This window comes from Phacochoerus africanus, chromosome 8, assembly GCF_016906955.1.
Source record: "Phacochoerus africanus isolate WHEZ1 chromosome 8, ROS_Pafr_v1, whole genome shotgun sequence".
Classification (NCBI taxonomy): Eukaryota; Metazoa; Chordata; class Mammalia; order Artiodactyla; family Suidae; genus Phacochoerus; species Phacochoerus africanus.
This window is the reverse complement of record NC_062551.1, coordinates 78706543-78721944: the sequence shown is the minus strand read 5'-3', so window position 1 is coordinate 78721944 and position 15402 is coordinate 78706543. Positions and strand designations below refer to the sequence as shown.

General features: G+C 37.2%; 1 protein-coding gene across 11 annotated transcripts in view; it reads left to right on the top strand.

Annotated features, from left to right (window-relative positions):
- Window positions 1–15402, top strand: part of EIF4G3 (eukaryotic translation initiation factor 4 gamma 3) — a 342120-nt gene that overhangs the window by 239566 nt on the left and 87152 nt on the right. For all 11 annotated transcript variants that reach the window (XM_047792299.1, XM_047792293.1, XM_047792288.1 and 8 more), the window contains 2 exons: window positions 6348–6436; window positions 10819–11065. In XM_047792299.1, the coding sequence (XP_047648255.1) occupies window positions 6348–6436; window positions 10819–11065 (336 nt within the window). The remainder of the gene's footprint in view (window positions 1–6347; window positions 6437–10818; window positions 11066–15402) is intronic.

Genomic DNA, 15402 nt, shown 5'->3' with positions numbered 1-15402 from the left:
CTTACATTTTTAGTTTCAGTGTTCTAGAAAGAATAGCTTTACTGTTTAAGCTTCTGTGAATCTTTTTATTTTTCTTTTTTTGGGGGCTGCATCCGTGGCATGCAGAAGTTCTAGGCCAGGAATCAAATCTGAGCCACAGTAGTGACAGTGCCAGATCCTTAGCCACTAGGCCACCTGGAAACTCCAGAAAACCTATTTTTAACATACACCGTGGAATATAATTACCAAGCCATCCACCCTTATCAAAAAAACACCACCTAAGAAGATGCTGGAAAAATGCTCACAGACAGTAGTGTTTCTTTTGGTTGACATCTCTCAGTGATCTTGTCATTCTTGCATGTTTTGTCACCATAATTATTATTTTCCAGTTTATTTACATCTCTCTTACAAAAACATCCTCCTTCTCTCACCTGGATTTCTTCTTTGCTCTGTTCCTGTTCCTCCTGTGGAAGAAAAAAAAAGTCAAAATAGGATGCCTAGCCTCAAGAAACTCTAGGCAAGATTCTTGAATATGATATAATCGGAATGATTTATTGCCAACTTTTAGGATTTCAAAGTCAGGTGGGAAAAAATAGTAAAATGGGGGTGGGGGGAAATGACAGAAATGAGAAGGAATTAGAACTGGATTTTAAGAGTAGGACCTCTCACTGAAATTTCCATTACTGGAATATTCTATTCTCTCTGTACAACTCTGTGACAATGTACCTTCCCTACTAGTAGTAAAGTGTCCTGTTATCTTCTTTTTCATTATGCACATTTTGGATACAAAATGTTATAGTTTATATACACTACAGCATGGACACTACCACAAGTCTAGTCGACCATACAGTTGACCCCTTTACACTTGGGATACCACTAGCCTATTCTCTGTATCTATGAGATTGTTTTGATTTTGTTTATTTATATATTTCATGTATGAGTTAAATCACATGTAAGTATCAACAAAGTATTTATCTTTTTCCATCTGACTTATTTCATTAGCATGATGCCTTCAAGGTCCATCTATGTTGTAACAAATGGTAGAATTTCATTATTTTTTATGGCTGAGTAGTATGTATAGCATGTGTAGTATGTAGTTGTGTAAATATACACACACACACCCCATATCTTGTTTATCCATTCATCCGTCAGTGGACACTTAGATTGTTTGCATGGTGCTGCATTAAACACAGGTGTGCATATGTCTTTTTTTGAATTAGTGTTTTCACATTCTTCAGATAAATACCCAAATGTGTAATAGGTTGGTGGTATGGTAGTTCAATTCTTAATTTTTTGAGGAGCCTCTATACTGTTTTATATAGTGCTCTAACAACTTATAGCCGCAACAACAGTGTGCAAAGGTTCTCTTCTCTCCACACTTCCTCCAGCATTTGTTATTTCTTATCTTTTCAATAATAGTCATTCTTAGAGTTGTGGTTGATATCTCATTGTGGTTAGATTTGTATTTTCCAGATAATAAGTGATATTGAACATGTTATGTGCATGTTGGTCATCTGTATGTCATCTTTGGAAAAATGTCTATTCAGATCTTCTGAAAATCAATTTGTTTGGCTTTTTGTTGTTGAGTTGTATGAGTTCTTTATGTATTTTGGATATTAACCCATTATTGTATTTGTGATTTGCAAATGTCTTCTCCTGTTTAGTTGGTTGTCTTTTTTTTTTGGTCTTTTTAGGTCCGCCCCCACGGCATTTGGAGGTTTCCAGGCTAGGGGTTGTCTTGGAGCTGTAGCTGCTGGCTTATACCACAGCCCCAGCAATACAGGATTCAAGCTGTATCACCTACACCACAGCTCACAGCAACACCGGGTCCTTAACCCACTGAGCTAGGCCAGGGATTGCCTGCATCCTCATGGATGCTAGTCAGATTCGTTTCCACTGAGCCACGTCGGGAACTCCTAGTTGGTTGTCTTTTAATTTTTATGATAGTTTCTTTTGCTGTGCAGAATCTTTTTAGTTTGAGGTAGTCCCATTTGTTTATTAAAACCCAATGGTTAAACTTGTCTGTGTCCCCAGTATTTTTCAGAATTTATATTAGTCATTCCATAAAAAGATCTTTGAGGGAAAACATTTTTCTGCCAGTGATGTAAAAAATTTGCAAAAAATCTTAAAATTGTAGTATTACTTTTTTTGTTTGAATTATTTTGTGCTTTAAAGTAGTAGAAATTAAATGTGCCTGTGGTACTGAATTCTTATGAAGAGTGGAGGAGGCCCCTTTAGGCATTTCTAATTCAGATAATTATGATTCTTATGCAGAGATTGTCACTTGTCTTATGGTGCTTTAAAGCAAGACAAGGGGGGAAATCTGTCTTTGTCTTGGAAATGTCAGTAATACTTCTTTATTCAGTCAGTAAATTTGAATGTCTACCCTGTGTAAGGAACTTTGCTTGGCACTATGGATGATGCCTTAAGGAATATTTTAAGTAGACGAATAACCAGTTAAATCAGTTATTAAGAGAGGCCATCATTCAGGCAATATTATATATGATGTGTTAAAGTAAAAATTGGAAGCAATGAGTTGAGACTCTCCTAGTTAAATCAATATAATAATAAGGGCCTAATCTAAGGTGTAGGCATTGGGAATGGACTAGAAAGGAAAGGACAAATCTGAGAGAGAGTCTTAGATTTAATTCCCTTATTCTAGCTAATTTGGTGTTGGCTGTCCTTTAAATCAGGGAGTCAGTGTTTCTGTCTCTCCCTCCTTTGCTACTTTCACTCCTTCGTCACCTGCCTCTTCTCCCCACTCTAGCACACCCAAAGTTTACTGCACCTCTCCATCGATAATGGTAGGAGAAGGGATATATATCCCAATCTGCGTAGACACTAGGTGTGTTTGCATCTCTGTTCAGTTTTTTAAAGGACTGGTCATCTCCTAAAGAGGTGCGTGCTTTTTCTTACCTCTTTTTCTGAATTACTTCTTTAAATTAAAACTTTAAATAGCCACTTGAACAGAGTAACAATTCTTTCTGTGTAAATAGCTAATTTTATTATTTATTTATTTTTAAGTGTTGATTTACAATGTTGTGTTAATTTCCTCTATATAGCGGAGTGATTCAGTTATACACATAGATACACTGTTTCATATTCTTTTCCATTATGGTTTATCATAGGACATTGAATATTGTTGTCTGTGCTACACAGTAGGATCTTGTTGATTATCGCCTCCATATATTACAACTGACATCTGCTAACTCCCACCTCTCACTCCATCCCTCCCCAAACCCATCCTCTTTGGTGACCACAAGTTTGTTCTTTATAAGTCGTTTCTGTTTTGTAGACAGGTGCATTTATGTCATATTTTAGATTCCACATATAAGTGATATCATATGGCATTTATCTTTTTCTTTCTGACTTACTTCACTTAATGTGATAATCTCTAATTGCATCCACATTGCTGTGAATGGCGTTATTTTGTTCTTTTTATGACTGAGTAGTATTCTGTTGTATATATGTACCAAATCTTTGTATTCATTCATCTGTTAAAGATTGCTTCCATGTCTTGGCTATTGTGAATAGTGGTAACTAGGTAATTAAAAAAAAAAAGTTAAAATTATATTGTGTTACCCATGGAAGAAATATTTTGTTTAATGTTTCAGGGTGGGATACATTTGATATAGTTTTGAAAGGAAAGTTTATCTACATCTTTGGTTTTGTTGTTTACAGAAAACTCCTTGTGAGTTTATACTTAATCTTAACAAATCCTGGAGAAAGTCTTCTCCTTTTCCACAAATGGAAAGTAGAGCTGAATTCCTGCACATGTGAAATAAAATTTTCGTGTAAACATACACATTCCCCAAACTCCATAACTCTTAAAAAAAGATTTGGTTACAGAATTCCTGTTGTGTCTCGGGTTAAGAACCCTACTGGTGGAGTTCCCATAGTGGCTCAGTGGTTAACGAAGCCGACTAGGAACCATGAGGTTTCAGGTTCAATCTCTGGCCTCGCTCAGTGGGTTAAGGATCCGGCGTTGCCACGAGCTGTGGTGTAGGTCACAGATGTGGCTCAGACCCCAAGTTGTTGTAGCTCTGACATAGGCTGGCAGCTACAGCTCAGATTAGACCCCTTACCTGGGAATCTCCATATGCCACGGGAGCGGCCCTAGAAAAGGCAAAAAGACCAAAAAAAAGAAAGAACCGGACTGGTATCCACAGGGATGAGGGTTCAATCCCTGGCCTCACTCATTGGGTTAAAGCATCCAGCATTTCTGTGAGCTGTAGTTTAGGTCACAGACATGGCTCAGATCTGGCATCACTGTGTCTGTGGCATAGTCTGGCAGCTGCAGCTCCAATTCGACCCCTAATCTGGGAACTTCCGTATGCTGTAGATGTGGTCCTAAAAAGAAAAAAATTAAAAATTAAAAAAAAAAATTCAGCTATGGAAGCAAAAGTAATTCCAGACATTTTAGGGAAATGCACATAAAAGAGACTTGTTATTTAAAATCTGAAGATCTATAAAAAATAGAGACCACTACATACCTACATACATGAATACATGAATATACATATTCGTATTCATAAGACTGAAGCAGTAGTGAGTTTAAACCGACCCCCAGCTACCGTAATCTGACTTCTGACTTTGAGAATAATCTGACTTTGAGAAAATGGGTCACTTTGGGTAAGGCACAAAGGAAGAATAACAGCTGGTCTAATTATGTTTTCTCGTTCATCATGGTCTGTGAAGGGAAGGATAAAGACAAATTGGTCTGAGGTATGAGTAACAAAGGAGATTTATTTGTTTGTTTGTTTGTTTATCTATTTTGCTTTTTAGGGCCTTACCTGGGGCGTGTGGAGGTTCCCAGGCTAGGAATCGAATCCGAGCCATAGCTGCTGGCCTACACCACAGCCAAAGCAGTGGGGGATTCGAGCCGCACCTGCGACCTACACCACAGCTCACAGCAACTCCAGATCCTTAACCCACTGAGCGAGGCCAGGGATCGAACCTGTGTCCCCATGGGTACTAGTCATGTTTGTTACCGCTAAGCCACAACAGGAACCTCCTACGAAGGAGATTTATAGAGTATTTTTATGATGGTGCACTAATTTTGAAAAGAGTATTAAATGTCTCTTTTATCTTTTTTTTTTTTTGTCTTTTTGCTGTTTCTAGGGCCGCTCCCTTGGCATATGGAGGTTCCCAGGCTAGGGGTCTAATCCAAGCTGTAGCCGCTGGCCTACACCAGAGCCACAGCAACGCCAGATCCGAGCTGCATCTGTGACCTACACCACAGCTCATGGCAATGCCAGATCCTTAACCCACTGAGCAAGGCCAGGGATCGAAACCGAAACCTCATGGTTCCTAGTCGGCTTCGTTAACCACTGAGCCATGATGGGAGCTCCTGTCTCTTTTTGTTTATTCCCAAGATGAGTGTGAATGTTTATATTCTATTGTTCTTCTAAAAAAGATTTGAGTTTGCCACAGAGAGTTGGGTTAGTTGAATTGGGCTATCAGATTAGATACATGGTTCCCTTCAGCTCTGTGTTCATTAACTTTTGATAATGTCTATATATATATTAAGTGACCTTTGACTTTCTGCTACCTACCCATCTGCCTGAAAACCTCGATGCTTACTGTTGACTCATGTGCTGGCTTCTGTGGGATCCTTTTAATATAATGTATTTGCTTTCCGATGTTTAAATTATCTTTAAATTGTACATCCAAGTGTTGAATGATTTTGTGGAATTTGTAAGGCAAATAAATTTTTAAAAATCGTTTGTAAATAATGTTTCATCTAGAACTCCTGATACAATAGAATAATTCAGTAAAAATTGTTTTTTCCTTAGCAGTCACCCCAGCAGTATGAAAGCCTAGGCCTACAGTATTGATGTGAAATGAGAATTGACTGTTGTGGAACTGTTGTCTAATTAAATCTTAAAGTAACTTTTGTTATCTAGAAAGCTTTCAAAAATGGAATCTGAAATTTAGTATTTTTTGTGGCTTAAAGGAACCTTATACAGCATCTGATCTTACTCTTACACTTTATAGTTGAATGTGCTGGTGCCTGAGAAGTGTGACTTGATTTAATAACAGAGAAGTCTAGAATTGGCTGGTAGGCCAGTTTCTTATGTAGATACTCACCAAATACTGAATTTTGTGCCTAATTATGTCCTAACCATCAAATAGGAGGAACTTAAGATGACTGGTTGAAGGCTACATGAGCTGTTGTGAACAGTTTGTGCCTAAGACATTTACCATTGCAGTCTCTGGGCCACAACTACACAGTTGTTCACTTTATCATCCATCACCATGTTGTCAATGAAGCCTTCTTTTTGTCTGCTAAATTTGAATATAGGTATCGTTTAGACCTAATATTTACAAATTTGCAGTGGAAGTAATAGCTTGCTCTTCTCTTTCAGCTCAAGCAGCTATAACTGCACCAAAGATGTGGAAGAAACCAAAAGATCGGACCCGAACCACTGAAGAGGTGTTAGAGGCAGCTTTGGAGGTAAGGAGCGGCGGCATCTTCAGAACAGTGGTGCCACTTCCTAAGACAGGTGTATGTTTATAACTTTTTCTTGGGAGACTGTTTTCCAAGCAAAATTTGATATATCTAGTTCAGAATCTGATTTAAGTCCATTTATAGAATTTTTACAAAATTGTTAATAGAATGTTCAGTTTCATTTAATTCTTCACTTTTTCAAAATACCTCTTCTTGAATGGCAAAACTAAGTTATTGTGTAATTTTTTTCTTTATATTAACCAGATGGAAAGACTAATCTGGTAAAGAAAAATGGAAAAGAAAATTCCATATTAACTAGATGGAAAGACTAATCTAATTTTAAAGGAGGGTGGGGTTTCAAATACCTCTTAGCAGTGCTGGTAGAAACCATTGGGTAGTTTAGGGAAATTCATTTTGAATCTTTTACCTGCATCCCAGTATCATAACTTTTCACTTAGGGTTTGTCTTTTGAACTAAGCCATGCCCGGTTTTGTTGTGGGTTACAGAACACCAGGTCCAGTCCAAGAAGTGAGGGAAAAAATCAAGGGCAGATTTAGTCCTAAGGAGCACTTTAACAATTTCCTAGTCTCCAGTCTCCATACACACACACACACACACACACACACACACACACACACACACATACACACGAATCCATATATATACACACATATCTATGAATCCATAGATATATATATACCATTATGTACTGAAGCTTTTAATAAAGAGTAATGTAAATGACATGTTGCTTTTTTTCTGTTTGAGCTCTTCGTATAGCTATTAAAATAATTTTTATTGAATGTTTAAGATTATAACATTAAAATGTAGAGATTATTTTATAATAACTTTAAATGCATTTACTTCATAAAGCGTTTATATCTAGTTCTGATTCTTACCCTCTTAGGGCAGCTCACAGTACCCTTTTGTTACTTCTTCCTATCCTGTCATTGCTCTTACATGATGCTCTATTGATGTCACAGTTAGTTCCATAGCAACTACTAAAATGTTTCATGGGTGATTTTGTTGTGGTTATCAGGGGGTAAGAATTGACAGTAAGTGACAGAGTTGCAAACAGTTGCTGTACTCCTTTTGCAACTGAACAAGAAAATGTTGCTCCTACAGAGAATAAAATACCTTCCAGAGGGAGGGGAATCGCATGCATTTCTGGTATGGCTGTAAGAGCTTCACAAATTGGTTTCTCTTTAGATTCACCTGTTGAATTATTCATTTTATCCTATTATACTTCGTGTTCCTTTGCCCTGTGGCTGTTTTCTAAAGCACTATTGAATATTGAATAGGTAGGTCACTATTCCTGTGCCTCCAAATATTCATCCTCAGTCAGGGATTGACAGACTTTTCATGTTAACGGTCCAGATAGTAAATAGTTCATGCTTTGTGGACTATATGATCCCTGTCAGTTTCCCAGCTCTGCGGCTGTAGCTCATAAACAGCCATAGACAGTGTGTAAATGAATGAGTGGCTATATTTCAGTAAAAGTTTATTGATGAACATTGAAATTTGAATTTCATATATAATATTCACGTCATAAAATATTCTTCTTTGGATATTTTTCCACCATTGCAAGTATAAAAACCAAGCTTACCTTGCATACTCTACAAAACCCGATTTAACCTATGGGCTATCATTTGCTATGGGCTATCATTTGCTAAAATCTGCTTTAGATTGTTATTCTTCATATATGAGAACTGTTTGGACTCATTTTGAACCAATCACTTTTTTCTTAACCTTATAGTTTAAAGGGATATTAAAAAGATATTTAGTCCCTTTCACACAGACTTTTTCCCTTGTCTTTCTTAAAATTGAGCATTTATTAAAGTAGTTTAGTAAATTTTGGTTGTCATTGTCTTCATTTTTCACTGATCATCAAATCTCTCCTTATATTTTTTTCTCAGCCTTCAAAAGAATGTGTTTCAGGTATCAAGATATTTTAGGTTATAAGTGGTTGTTACGTCATCACAAATATTTAATCAAATTTTTTAAATTAAAGCTTAGAAAGAGCATGAAGGATGATCCATCTTAAAATTGCTAGTCAAGACATCCTAAAATTTGTTTAAAATTTTTAGGATATTTCATCTATCATTACATACATAGTTGTCAATCTGATTTTCTATCAAAAACTCATGCATTAAGCAGGCAGTTTTGTCGACTGAATTTTTCTCTTATTAAGTTCCTATGAAAGTTTCTGCTTTAATAGGCCAGCTAATAAAGTGCTTTATTTTTTCAGTCATGCTTTCTGGGTAAATAATTCAAGGAGTATTAGATATTTGCAGACTATTTGAATAGAGCTCCATCCTACAGAAAGAAAAATAATCATCATAAATATTGAATGCAGCTGTTTTTGTGTATTCCCTTGAAAAATATCCCTTCTAACAATGTGGCTCAGATACCTCAGTGATTCCTTGTGCTCTGAGTTGTGAGCATTCATGGACCAAATTTTCTTATGCTTTTTTTTTCCCAGTTAGCAGTTGACTTTGTAAGTAATACAGCCTCTGTTTATATCCAATAGACTGTCTCTTGTTGATTTTAGGTACAGAGAAGACGACTCAACAAATTTTTTCTCTAAAATAGCATTTTTTTTCACATTTTACAGGATCTAAAATAAGAATTCTGTATAATGTAATTATACTGCTTTTTAGTAAGTTTTAACTACCATTCACAGACTTATATTCCAAATTATTAAAGATCTTCTTAATGTCCTATACTTAATTGTAAGGTTACAAGGTTGCTTTGAGTTAATTTAGACTGTAGTAGAGTATAGAATAAGAAATATGACCGCTTATTCTTGATTCAAACTTGGCGATTGGTTTTTTCTCAAACTTTCATCAAAGATGCCTACTTTCTGATGTGTTTTGTAAAAAATAAATCATGTTTATCCTTTATTTTCTTAGAATTTTATGTCTTTCTTTTGATAGTTTCCATGCTCTCCGGAGCAAGGAAGCGTGTGCATGTATGTGTAGGTGTGTGTGTGTGTGCATGCGTGTGTTTGCATGAACTTTTTATTTCCATTTTAGAAACAAGGCTTAAAAATTGTTTCTGTTGACATCATTTTAAAACTTAGTGCCTTTTCCCCATGATTTGATTTATGGTAGAAGAAAATTTATTAACACTGTATCTGTTACAACATGTCATTTACTTCACTTAATAACAAAGCAGAGTTTGTAACTCTTTAATTAAACTTCTTTCCAACCAATTCAGCAGAGCCTCTAATTTGGCTCTCTTACTGTGAATTTATCAACTGGGATTTGGTAAGTTCCTATTTCCTCAGAGTGCTTCCAAAGGACTTCTTTCAGAGTGCATCCCTTCATAAAAAAGAAGGACTTAAAGTTCATTGAGAACTTTACCTCGGGGAGTTTTTATGGTTCATATGACCTTAAGAAATACTTTTTTTTTTTGTCTTTTTGTCTTTGTTGTTGTTGTTGTTGTTGTTGCTATTTCTTGGGCCGCTCCTGCGGCATATGGAGGTTCCCAGGCTAGGGGTTGAATCGGAGCTGTAGCCACCGGCCTACGCCAGAGCCACAGCAACGCGGGATCCGAGCCGCGTCTGCAACCTACACCACAGCTCACGGCAACGCCGGATCGTTAACCCACTGAGCAAGGGCAGGGACCAGACCCGCAACCTCATGGTTCCTAGTCGGATTCGTTAACCACTGCGCCACGACGGGAACTCCAAGAAATACTTTTTTTTTTTTAATCTGAAATCAAAATAGTAATAAATCATCTGGTGAATAACTTTAATTATGTTTTATCTTTTAAAAATAGGGTGCACCGGAACCCAGATTTCTTCCTGGGGGAATATATTCCCAAGCATTTTTCCATGAATGATTTGATTAAGATCACAATCTCAGACAATTCTAAGAACCAGTAAACAAAATAGATTTTAATTAAGAGGTAACCTCCTTGTAAAATGAGAGATGGTCAGCTTCGTGGGACTTACTTTAAACTACTCATCAAATTCTCCATTTCGCAGCACAGGACAGCACAAAAAATACCCTCTAGTGTTTCTTTTTTTATTTGCTGAGCTGTAGTGGCAAGGCTAGGAGTGCTTGATTTAGATTCTGACTAGAGCTCTTTCGTGTCCATCAAGTTCGAAGGATTAACAGTGCTTTCCTTTTTAACCTTTGATATATTTAGATTTCATTAGTCATGTTAAAGCATTTCAGTAGCCATTTGAATTGTCTGCTTTATCCCAAGAGATGAAATGAGAAAAGTATTTTAAATAAACTTACCATTCTAGTGCCATATGCTGAACACAGGCATCCTTAACTTAAGTGCTATGTTTTCCTGTGCTTTATGAGGGGATAAGTGTAGGTCTTCAAGTATATTTACACACAGTGAAAATATAACCTCTGTGTTCACTTATGCTTTAGCCTAAAGCTGAAGAGGAGCTTTCAAGTGACAAAGTACTTGAATCTGAACAGGATAAAATGAGCCAAGGGTTTCATCCTGAAAGAGACCCCTCTGACCTAAAAAACGTGAAAGCTGTGGAAGAAAATGGAGAAGAAGCTGAGCCTGTACGTAATGGTGCTGAGAGTGTTTCTGAGGGTGAAGGAGTAGATGCTAATTCAGGCTCCACTGATAGTTCTGGTGAAGGGGTCACATTCCCATTTAAATCAGGTAAGTTTATCCCTGCCTTCTTGTGTATGTCTTTCCTTTCTCGCCTTCACTCTATCGCAACTTAGAGAAATGTTGCCGCCTCATAGAGAAATACTGGATGGAAGGATGGGGTTCATCACAGTGTAATATTTACAGAATAGCTCAGCAGGCATAAGTTAGTGACTAGCAAATCCAGAGTCTTATGTTAGTGGAACTGATATCTGATGCTGGCGTTGTGCTTTTACTGGCATTGGAGGAGTAGCTGACAAAGGGAATCAGTCTGTACTAGAATTTGACAAGAGAAATTTAATTTATTCATTTTAATTGAAAGGGATATTTCAGCTTAGGACCATGTTCTTTGGGATAGTATACTTGTCATTTCACAGACCTTAAACTTAGCTTATTGACTGAAATCGCTCTGTAGAACTGGCAGTCAGAACCAGTATGCAAAGTTCTTGACCACCTGTGGTATAAGACGTGCCCTGTGAAATAGGTGATAAAGCCTAGAGGATCTTTCAACTTTAGACACCATCAAATGCACTTGACCTCTGTCCCAATACCATGTAAACCGTGGTTGACGTTGAGAGTCATGGAGGGATTTGGTATGGACATGTGAGGAAAAGTAGGAAGTTTGGGTTAGGTGAATAGTTTTTCTTAGTTTGCCAAGTCTAGTGACTTGTGGATGAGGCAGGGTTTGAATGTAATATATTGGGCCTCAAAAATAATCTAGACCAGTCTTTTTCAAATTTCTGGTTTTAATCCATTTAATAGAGTTATTAATTTAGTGAATTATAACCAGTTTTTTTTTTTTTTGTCTTTTTGCTATTTCTTGGGCCACTCCCGCGGCATGTGGAGGTTCCCAGGCTAGGGGTCTAATCTGAGCTGCAGCCACCGGCCTACGCCAGAGCCACAGCAACGCGGGATCCGAGCCGCGTCTGCAACTTACACCACAGTTCACGACAACGCCGGATCGTTAACCCACTGAGCAAGGGCAGGGACCGAACCCGCAACCTTCTGGTTCCTAGTCGGATTCGTTAACCACTGCGCCATGACGGGAACTCCTATAACCAATATTTTTAAAAAGGAAAATAGAATAAAAATTGTCAGTGCATTACACACTAAAGGAAGTATTATTTTAAGAAACTTTTATTTACATATGTTTGTTCAGAGTCATGAAGTCAGATTTCTTTGAGCTATAGTCAGAAACGTTTGAAAGCCATTGATTGATAACACCTTAATATACTGATAATTAGTATATAGTGAAAATACTACCAGTGAACTATTTATAATAGGCTTTATGAAATTGTAAGATTATGCTATTGTAAATGTTGTTTTTAACCTTAGGACTCAATATATTCACATTTCTTTTAAAGATTTAAGCTTATACCATTTCTTTTTTTTTTTCCTTTTATAATGATTTTTATTCTTTCCATTATAGCTGGTTTACAGTGTTCTGTGAATTTTCTACTGTACAGCAAGGTGACCCAGTTACACATACATGTATACATTCTTTTTTCTCACATTATCGTGCTCCATCATAAGTGACTAGATATAGTTCCCAGTACTACACAGCAGGATCTCATTGCTTATCCATTCCAAAGGCAATAGTTTGCATCTGTTAACCCCAAATTACCAATCCATCCCACTCCCTCCCCTTCCCCTTGGCAACCACAAGTCTATTCTCCATGTCTAAGATTTTCTTTTCCATGGAAAGGGTCATATGTGCCATGTATTAGATTCCAGATATAAGTGATGTCATGTGGTATTTGTCTTTCTCTTTCTGACTTACTTCACTCAGGATGAGAGTCTCTAGTTCCATCCATGTTGCTGCAAATGGCACTATTTTGTTCTTTTTTATGGCTGAGTAGTATTCCATTGTGTATATATATCACATCCTCCTAATCCAATCATCTGTCAATGGACATATGAATTGTTTCCATGTCTTGGCTGTTGTGAATAGTGCTGCAGTGAACATGCAGGTACATGTGTCTTTTGCAAGGAAAGTTTTGTCTGGATATATGCCCGAGAGTGGGATTGCTGGGTCACATGATAGTTCTATGTATAGTTTTATAAGGTGCCTCCATACTGTTTTCCATAGTGGTTGTACCAATTTACATTCCCACCAACATGTAGGAGGATTTCCTTATCTCCACACTCTCTCCAGCATTTGTTATTTGTGGACCTATTAATGATGGCCATTCTGACTGGTGTGATGTGGTATCTTGTGGTAGTTTTGATTTGCATTTCTGTAATAATCAGAGATGTTGAGCATTTTTTCATTGTATACAGCCATCTGCATATCTTCTTTAGAGAAATGTCTGTTCAGGTCTTTTGTCCATTTTTCAGTTGGGTTGTTGGCTTTTTTGCTTTTGAGTTGTGTATGTTGTTTGTATATTTTAGAGATTACAAAGGCTTGTCAGTTTGATTTGGTCGCATTGGTTTATTTTTGCTTTTATTTCTTTTGCTTTGGGAGATTGACCTGAGAAAACATATGTAAAGTTGATATCAGAGAATGTTTTGCCTGTGTTCTTTTCTAGGAGTTTGATGGTGTCTTATCTTATATTAAGTCTTTAAGCCATTTTGAGGGGTTTTTTTTGTGCATGGTGTGAGGGCGTGTTCCAGTTTCTTTGATTTACATGCGGCTGTCCAGTTTTTCCAGCAGCACTTGCTGAAAAGACTGGTCTTTTCCCCATTTTATATTCTTGCCTGCTTTGTCAAAGATCAATTGATTGTAGGTGTCTGGGTTTATTTCTGGGTTCTCTATTCTGTTCCATTGGTCTGTATGTCTGTTTTGGTACCAAAACTATATGACGTAACCAGACTGTCTTGATGACTGTGGCTTTGTAATATTGCCGAAGTCTGAAAGAGTTATGCCTCCTGCTTGGTTTTTGTTCCTCAGGATTGCTTTGGCATAGGCTTACACCATTTCATCAAGCTTTTGGGCAATCACCAATTGTTGTTCAGGGACTGAAACACTATTGTCATTTTAAGACTGTGTAAATTTTATTTTTATCCTTTAGTTGAGTAAGGAAAAAGGGCACAACTATAGGCCCAAGTGTTTTAATCAACTGACTGTTTTTTGCCCCTGTAAAATACAGAGGGAAAGGGCAATATAAAATTTAGATCCGAATAATCTGTATGTCTCGTAGTAAATAAAAAATAATAAAATGTCTGCAGAATTTTCAGTGAGTCCGTGACCTATATATTAAGAACAACTAATATAAAAATGATCTAGTGTGCTATCATGAAGTGATCTGGCCTGATTTTGATGAGTATTTTGTTAATTAAAAGAAAAATAATTGGAGTTCCCATTGTGGCTCAGCAGGTTAAGAATGTGATAGAGTGTCTGTGAGTATGCAGGTTCAGTCCCTGGCACTGCTCAGTGGATTAAGTTCCGACATTGCTGCAAGCTGCAGCATAGGTCACAGATGCAGCTTGTATCTGGCATTGCTGTGGCTGTGGTGTAGGCCAGCAGCTGCAGCTCAGATTTGACCTCTAGCCTGGGAACTTCTATATGACGTAGGTGTAGCCGTAAAAAAACGAGAGGGAGAGAGAAATAAAAGAAAAAATTATTACTTGCTTTTATTATCCAATAAAAATTGCAATAAATTCTCCAACTTTAGTAATAATGGCATTGTGAGTAATGATAGCTGAAACAATAGTAGTAGCAAAGTAAGTGCTATGACAGAAAACTAACTTTAATTTTAAATTCATACTAAAAATATTAGCTAAGAGGAATTCCCTGTGGCACAGTACCTTAAGGATCCAGCATTGTCAACTGTAGTGGCCTGGGTTGCTGCTGTGGTGTGGGTTTGATCCTGGCCCAGATGCAGCCAAAAAAACATAAACAAAAAAATACTAGCCAAGAATATGTTTAAGTGACAAGAATTTTCGGATAAAGATGCATGCTTTCCCAGGTTAGTTGGCCCAGCAAGCAAGTACATTATATTCTTTAAACTGTGATCAAGGGGCAGGAAACCTATATTTAGATGTTTAGACTTCTCAGAATCTTAAATAAGTTATTTGGGTTTTGTTTTGTTTTTTGTTTTTTGTTGTTGTTGTTTTTGACTGCACCCACAGCATGTGAAAGCTCCCAGGCCAGGGAGGGAACTGACCCAGGTCACTGCAGTCAAAATGCTGGATCCCTAATCCGGTGCATCATAAGGGAAATCCAATCTGTTTGGTTTTGTGTTTTACATCCTTTTGCCTTTTTTTCCTCCAAAGTAACATTTCCAAGTAAGCATTCAAAGTATCCTTCTTTTCCATGAAAGCATTATATGCAAACTGGTAAGTATTAGATAGGCTATAAGGAGGTATTGTGCCACACTGGAAATATAGCCTGCATTTGTAATAACTGT